Here is an 8,642-nt window from a genome sequence, read left to right as displayed (position 1 = left end):
TCACTCAAAAGTTGGCTGCAACATTATTTAAAATGTAGTAGAAAACAGTGTTGTCAAAATTTTCTGTCATATTTTAATCAATACATCACTCAATGATGTTGGTAAAAATGTATCCCTAGGTACCCACTGAATATCAGTAGACCATTGTTTTTATGACATAATTTTAACCCATTGAATGAAAACTATTTTTAAAGTAGCAAATAGCCTTAAATACATGTAAATTCTAAGCAATCAATTCTGTAACTGTCAAAATGTCCCACCCACAGTTGTTTGTCATGATCAATTTCTATACCGACTGGATAATCAATCCCTAAATCCCCAACATTATGATAGACAATAATCTGTCCAACAGGACTCAATACATGTAAGGCATGATTACTGATGTCAGTAACCAGAATCATATCTGTAGTGGTCACTATCATGTCCTGGTGCTGAAATTCGTGTCTTAGTCCTACACCTTCTCCATTGTATATCCACTTGATGTTTCCCCCATAACCCATTGCCACCAGCCTTCCCTCATACATAAAATATCCATTCTTATCTTGTGTATCAATCACACAGATAGCATCCTTACAGGTGACAATCATCCATGGCCAGGTAAATAATCTGTCATTGTCATACTCATAGGTATGTTTTATGTCACGTGACTGATTAAGAACCACAACTTTTATGACACTCCCTGAATTGATATTAACATCATCTGATTCATTCAGTCCAACTAGCAATTCATTTTGTTTATTTATGTGGACCACTAAAGTTTTCAATGGACAAAATGATTTTTAAGATTTCAATTTTCCATCTTTTGTATATACCATTAAACCACATCTTGGTTGATATGATATGCCATATCATTGAAGCCTATATACCCACTTTTACTTCATTGTTATCAAGCACCACTCTTTGTACTCTACTATTATAGTTGCTTCCAATAAATTTCGTACCATCATCGCAATAAATGATATTGGTGACATTATCCAATAAGGTTTCATAAGATTGAACGAGCTTCCAACTAGAAATGTCACCGAACGCTTTGAGGACAAACCAGAATTACCACAAGGAATAAAGTTGAATTGTATAAGATTAACTTCATGTGTTGTTTTCTCGAGTAGATTTGTTTCTAAAAATGTTCCCGATTTGAAGATATCTTCAGCAAAATGGGAATTCATGACTTTTCTAGTCGGTGTTTCTTCGGTGAAATATCACTTGTAGTACCTTAAATCACGTTTAGTTCATCTTTTATCGGTTTAAACAGAATCCAGTTTTTGAAGCATTTTATGTGTATATCTTTCAACGGCTTCTTTTATTTCTTTCTCGTTTTGCAAATTTTGGGCTTTTACTGTATCGTAATATTTCAGTGAGTTTAAGAACACCTTTTGATGCTTTAAAAAAAAAAGAAATTGCCATCCACAGTTTCTTTAAACTCTTTTATTATTTCAAGAAAGTGTCATAGCTGTCAAAAATGTCGTCTGTGTCGTGCGATTTATGCGACCCCTTCACGCAGTGAGCACAAATAGTTTGGCTACACGTGTTGCAGAACATTTCTTTCCCTTGTGTTCAGAGCAGACCATGTTATCCAAATTGACTCTTCTGTGTCTTTCGGCAACATCATCGGCTCCGGCTTCTTTATATTTGATTATGTGATGCTCTTTTAATGCTTCATTTTTTGAGTGAATATTGTCAGAACAGGCTTGACATAAGTATGAAACACAGTCTATCCATTTCAATTTTGTCTCTGATTCACCACAGAGCTGACAGTTGACGGGAACTTGGGCTTGGTCAAGGAAGTCAGATGATGCCATCGCGAGGAATAAGCTCTAATCTAAATATGATTCCCAATTTATTTACGGGCATTCCATCCTCTACAATACAAATATAACGAGAATGAGCCTGATGAAGAGTGTATATGTATATAACTATACCTTTTATAGTTCAAGCTTTGGCCAGAGAAAGAAATTGTCTGATATCAAATGCCGCATAAATTAGATGTTTTTCAGTTTAGCTATGTTGAAGTCCAGAAATCCTTTATATATGACAGACATATATTTTTTTCTTGGCTTAATACATAAAAACAGAAATCGACATAAAATGTAAAACATAAACCTTAATAAACATGGGTCAAAAAGAAAAATTATATAAAAATAAATTGCCTGACCAAACTTTTTTTTATCCATATAGGTGAGGATTAGCACTACGTCAGTACGATCTATTATTTCTGAAATAGTAAATTAAAAATATGTAGCAGATTAAATCGAAATGCAACACTTCCAATAATCATGTTAGAAAACTCTGGCCCGGAATCGTTATGGCGTATACTCCATAACAAAACTGGGAAGCGTTTTATTTTGTCACAAATTCAGTTTTATTGCATAGCCAAATTTTGCTTTGCATGGTTACCCCCCCCCCCCCACAACTCACACACCAAACCAGAGGTCCTGGACGAGCAAACAAAGAAACAACACGAGGACACCGCTTAGCCTGCCACATGGATACAGACAGTTCGTTTTGAACGATGAACTTTTAAGCACAAGTACACTGACGTAGGAGATTGGAAATACAACTACTACTTGCATTTATAATTTACGTACTTACAGACAAAGTCCTCTGAATTATCAGTCTCCAACAAGGGTGGTTCCCCCAGATATACTTATTGCTTACTTTTATATTTCGTTAATAGTTTTAGATAACTACATGACATCACATCGGTTCAGTTTATGATTGATTGATTGTTGGGGTTTAACGCCCGAGCTGCAATAATTCAGCTATATTCAGGCGATGAACATGAAGTGGATGATAAATTGAACATGAAATGATGATGAAATGAAAAATGGGATGGGATACAAGGATAATAGGGTCGAAAAATTTTGATTGCCACAAGGTAAAAGGGAGGGATGGCTAGGGTCGGGCAATTTAGCCTCCTGTGGCGGAGTGCAAAGGTTCCTACTCCTATTGAATACCACAGCAGGGTTCTTTAACGTGGCATCTTTCCCAACACGGTGCGGTCAGGTTTTCCGTATTATAGCCTGACAACCCCAGCATGTAACACTTCAGGGGTACCCCATTCCAACACCTGGGATACACAACCCAGTTCCTCTGTGGGCAGAGCGCCTAGCCCCCGGCTAAGTTTCTGAGCACTATTTAGTAGCCTTTTACGACAAGCTTAGCGCTACTGCAGGCCTATTCTTTTGACACCCGGTCCTGCACGGGGCGGTTGTCAAATTATAACCCCCTTTGTATACTTAGTTAAACTTTTTAAGTGTCAGTTCCTGTAAGAATCAGGCAGTAGGTGAAACATGATATGAAAATATGAAAAAAAGCATCATTTTGGTAGTGTAATTTTACTATTTGTACCATCAAAATCAAGGAAAACATACAAGATTTTCCATATCATGTTGGACCATTGATATACAATTTCATTGAAATGCATTGAAAATCAACGAAGATAACTCAGTCAAATACCTCATTTTTCTATATATTCTATTAAAAGATTTCTGAGCAAAGTGATACAGAGATCAAATAATGGTCTTTTCATATAGAGAAAGCATCCTTGAGTGATATTTTATTGTCAGATCGGTGGGTTTTTAACATGCACGTTTCTGATTTTTCCCATTTTGCCTGATTCTTACAAAGAGTTACACTTATTCTTCCTCACAGTGTTCTGGGCTATGGCATATTTGAAGTTTTGTCCTTGAAGTCCAGTCTGGGATCATTTTCTCCGATATTCTGACCACAAGTGGCCTATTTTTTTTTAAATGCTCCGTAATGTCGATCTTTTCATCAGAATCGGTGGAGAACCCTCTTCCTTGTTCCAAAAATACAATTTAAAAAATGAAACAGAATAATATTTAACCTTACATGTAAGTAGCTGATTACAATAATTTGGAAATGTATTGTTCGTAACTTAAGTGACTTGAAAGTCAAACCATGCATTCGTTGTTAAAGAAGAGCCAGGTTTTTCAGCTCGAGTCTAACAAAGGCAATCAGGCAATTAATATGTTTTTGTGTGTCTTTTTTTCTTTGTTTTTGGTTTGTTTAAATGTTTTTATTATCATGTGATTTCATTGTATCAAAAATTAATTTCAAGGGACAGTTCGTACATTTTTTTTATGTAAATCCTGTGTTTCCTAATCAGCCAAATATAATTGATTCCATTGGCGGATCCAGAGGAGCAGTGCAAGGGTTAGCATCCCTTTTTATTGGAAAATTTGTCATTTTCATGCGAGAAATTGACAAAAAAGGCAAAAACATGTATACTAGCACCACGTCTTTTTCTGAGGCACCTCGGCTGGCAACCCTCCTTTTCAAAGTGTCTGGATCCGGCCCTGGATTCGTGGCGTATTTAAATGGTCCATTTATAGCATGAACTCGTGAGTATACGAACAAAATACAGAGTACCTTATTTACTTTCAGATGCACAATACTATACTTCAGGTCATTTACTACCAATAGGGCAATCCCGACTTTAGCTGCGGAATCATGGCTCTTTTTAGTCCGTTTGCTTTTTATATGCGGACAATGTACCCCGACTTTATTGAGATTAAACTGAATACATGTGCTTTTGTAAGAACGCATAAAAATATCACTCAAATTTGTTTTCGTCCTATTTTAGTTGCTATGTTTTTTTTGTTTCGGTCTGTTGTCAATAATATCATCTGCAATGTTCCACCCCTGGTTCTTAAAGACAAAGAACACTTATCCCGTGACCAAGTAATTTCATCTTTTGTTTTCTACATGTAAATGTAACTGTTAACTCTTTTTTTTTTTTAATTATTTCCTTTGCTTACACTGTCCCTAGGTTACCAAGGTAACTCATTAAGCCAGGAGTTGGATTTGCCTTAGGTCCAGAGATGTTGGTAAATGTGAAACTACCTATTGTAAAGATAAGTTATTTTGTTATTCATTTGACTTTTCTTCGTTCTTAAAGTACATGAAATATAGAAACACGACCATGTTCTCTACTAGAAACAAGCAAGTATCGTTTCTGTTTGTCATAGAAAATACTTGATGGCCCAAGTAGTCCGTCTGCTTTACTTAAAATTTCTCGGTGTTGCCTTCCGTCTTCTGAAACGACTGTAATATTGTCAAAAAGATATGACGCCACAAAAACATTTCCATTTTCGTCCGTTGCAATACCTTGTGGTTCACGCAGACGTTCGTGGCTAAACCGCCATATTTCATTCCCGGACAAATTGCAGCAGTAAAGAGTGTGAACCCATTCATCAGTATAGTAAATTCTATCATGATCAACCATCAAATGAAAAACACCGTTGACGTTAATCGGGATCTCAGATTTGATATTTCCCTCCAAATCAACAACCATAATCCCCTTTCCATAAACAACGACGTAAATTTTGCCGCCATGAAATGATATCCCCCTGCAAAGCCCTCCAATGTTTATGGGTTTTTCAACCTTGTTGCTTGATGCGTCTAGGATCTCAATATACCCGCTTCCAATGTAAGGAAACGTGACAACAACGCGGTTCTTGTCTCCGATAGAAGCGACACCCCATGGTCTTCCGGTAACATCCATGTTCTGCACATGGTCGCCGTCAATTGTCATTATTACAAAACGCTTGTTTTCACGGTCTGTAAAGAAAATGTGATCATTTAGTATAATCCCGTTACAAATACACAAATCTTTCTTCAAAAAGCCCTTTAACATTTCGAAACGGTTTCGTAAAGCAAGCTTTATTTTGAAAATATCTGGTGTTTCTCCAACGCGTGGCGGAGGTGTTCTTTCACCTCTCTTGTCTATGAACACTTGCTTAATGCTATTGTCAGGTGATGGCGGTGGCCGCTCTTCTTCGACCGGTACGACTTTTTTCTTTTCTCCTATCAGTTTTCTTACGGTCACCAAGCCAGGTACACCTTCAACATGAAGATCTCCAATTTTAGTCACTTTCGACATAAATGCGTCGAATTCTTTGTTGATGGAGAAAGATGCGTTGATGCCTTTCAGGTCACGCACCACTGTGGCAACTTCTACTTCGTCGTCGTAAAGTTTTTCCTTGACTTGTCTGCCGGCCATAAAGAAGTCAATATCCGTCCCAAAATCTTTGATCTTCGTCAAGTTATACTCTAACTGGGATATATCCTTTTCACATTGCTCAAGCCTTGAAATGTCGCTTTTCATCTTTGGCACAACAGTCTGACGTTGTTCCATCCAAGACTTAGAAAGTAAGGCTTCTAATTCGTCAAGCTTCCGGTTAAGCCGAACGCGAATATCTCTTATCTGTTTTCGCGCCTGTTCCTCTTTGCTTGTCATATCGGAAAGTGCACCACGCTGATGATTCAAAGCGCCTTTCACATTATCATTCAAAATTTTGAAATTGGCCGCTACGCTTGCCCATAGTGAAGCCTTGGATATCTTTGCCTCTTCAAAAACGGCGATCTGGGCAGGACATCTACTATGCCTCGTTTCCACGCATTTTCTACAGAGAACATCGTCGTGAGCTGGGCAGTAATAATTTATATCTTCATCATGGCGGAGGCATACTCGATTGATTGATATTGTAAATGGTGACTCCATCATGTCAGGTAGGATGACGTCACGTCCGAGACTTGTAGAAGGTTGAACCTGTAAGTCAAAATTATACCTAATGGTTGAGTTAAAGTTGTTTGTACATGTAGCTAATATCGCCATTAAAGATGTCAAATGAAGAATACAGCTTTTACATATGTTTATCGTCGTTTTTTAATACTCTTTGCTTTTGACATAAATAATTTTGTGTTATTTGCTCTGGAAAGTCAGAGGAGGTTTACCCTACCTGTACACTTATCCATGCTTACAATTTGGATAAATATGAAGTTTTAACTCTTTTCAAAGTATATTTTGTACGACTTTTCTATCTTGTTAGATGCTCTGCTTAATTCTGTCAATAAATTTCTGATAATTTAAGCGTAGGCTTTTGCTTTTTAATTTAGTTCTTTAGCCGATATATCGATTCTTGTCTACGATTTGACATCCGAGAGATAACACATACATCACAGAATGTGACTAAAGCCAGTGGATAACACAGACATCACGGGGAAAGAAACAAACACCTCCGAATGTTACATGTGAGGGATAAAACAGACACCACCGAATGCTACGCCGAGGGTTAATGTTACATCAGAGGGATAGCACAGCACCTCTGATTGTTACACCGGAGGAATAATACAGACATCAACGAATGTTACACCCGAGGGATAAAACAGACACCACCGACTGTTACACCTATGGGATAAAACAAAAACCAACGAATGGTACACCTGAGGGATTAAACAGACACCACCGAATGTTACACCTGAGGGATAAAACAAAAATCAACGAATGGTACACAAAAAAGACATGAACGAATGTTACACCTGGCGATAAAACAGACACCATCGAATGTTACACCCGATGGATACAACAGACACCACCGAATGTAACACCCGAGGGATAAAACAGACACCACCGAATGTTAAACCCGCCGGATAAAAGACAACACCGAAAGCTACAGCAGAGGCCACATCGAATGTGAAATCCGAGAGATAACAGACTCCACCGAAATATCCGAGGAAATAATACAGAAATCACCGAATATGACTTTAGATGGATAACAGACGTCACCGAATTAACACTGAAAAGCTCAAGCCATCAGTTGTGTTTTTTGGAAAACAAATGATAGAGGATAGACTTTTTAAAAATACTTTCTAAGTTGCTAATTTACCGTCCACTGTCTCACTAAAGAAGAAAAGATAAGCGAGATGCATATTAGCCACCTATTCGATTTTTAAAGCCAAATTTACACAGGAAACAAATGAAAAACAAATATAAAATTTGAAGTATATGGTCGTTTAATACACAGCAAAAAGTGGGCGCATAGGTTAAGATTTCCGTAGATCGTAATGTCCCATGCTTTTCGCTCTGAAACAATACCAAATTCAGTATTATCCTTTGTGTTTTTGTCTTCCTCGTCTATTGTAGGTTGCAAATTTTATACATAATGCAAATGTATTTACTAAACTACATCGAAAAAAAGTAAAGAAGAATACTTACATTGCAGAATTATTTCACCGTGGAATGTGTCATTGGCATTTCCTACCTTTTTAACTTTGATTATGATTTTTATTCGAAGTTTAAAGGGAGATCTCACAAAAACAAAACTATCCAACCAGCCGTGCACACATACTGATATCACATTTCAATTACGGATTTAGTTAATTTAAAAGAGCGTTTTCAATTTGTGTTAAAGGTATGTAGTTGTCGCTTGAAAAAAGGTTAAGTGAAAGTATTTGTAAGAATCAGGCAAAATGGAAAAAATCAGAAACATGCATGTCAAAAACCAACTGATCTGACAATGTAATTTCACCCAAGGATGCTTTCTCTATTTGAAAAGACCATTATTTGATCCCTGCATCACTGGATTTGTTCAGAAATTTTTCACTAGAATGTTAGAAAAATGAGTTTTTTTACCTAGTTATCTGGCCTCGAAAATAACATTCATTTTCAGTGCATTTCAATGAAATTATAACTCAATGAACCAACATATGGAAAATCTTGTCTTTTTTCCTCGATTCTGATGGTGCAAATAGTCAAAGTACGCAATTAGAATGTTTTTTTTTTCATACCATGTTTCACTTACTGCCTGATTATTACAGAGACTGACACTAAAATCTTA

General features: G+C 36.9%; 1 protein-coding gene and 1 pseudogene across 1 annotated transcript; both read right to left on the bottom strand.

The window, feature by feature from the left end:
• Positions 1-50: 50 nt before the first annotated feature.
• LOC148613264 (uncharacterized) lies at positions 51-4,377 on the bottom strand (annotated as a pseudogene).
• Positions 4,378-4,512: 135 nt separating this feature from the next.
• LOC148613263 (uncharacterized) lies at positions 4,513-8,126 on the bottom strand. The gene is made up of 2 exons (XM_088586566.1): positions 8,021-8,126; positions 4,513-6,574 (listed from the first exon to the last, which is right to left on the bottom strand). Exon 2 carries the CDS (start codon positions 6,527-6,529, stop codon positions 4,916-4,918), a length of 1,614 nt encoding a protein of 537 aa, XP_088442692.1. The 5' UTR covers positions 6,530-6,574; positions 8,021-8,126; the 3' UTR covers positions 4,513-4,915.
• Between the last annotated feature and the right edge of the window lie 516 nt (positions 8,127-8,642).

Source organism: Perna viridis, chromosome 6 (assembly GCF_037379345.1).
Source record: "Perna viridis isolate PV_CMFRI_1.1 ecotype Kerala chromosome 6, ASM3737934v1, whole genome shotgun sequence".
NCBI lineage: Eukaryota > Metazoa > Mollusca > Bivalvia > Mytilida > Mytilidae > Perna > Perna viridis.
The sequence above is the reverse complement of the archived record's forward strand: the minus strand, read 5'-3'. Positions and strand labels throughout refer to the sequence as shown.

Coding starts and splice junctions, on each gene's coding strand:
- LOC148613263 (XM_088586566.1), bottom strand. CDS start 6,529: ATGATGGAGTCACCATTTACAATATCAATCAATCGAGTATGCCTCCGC.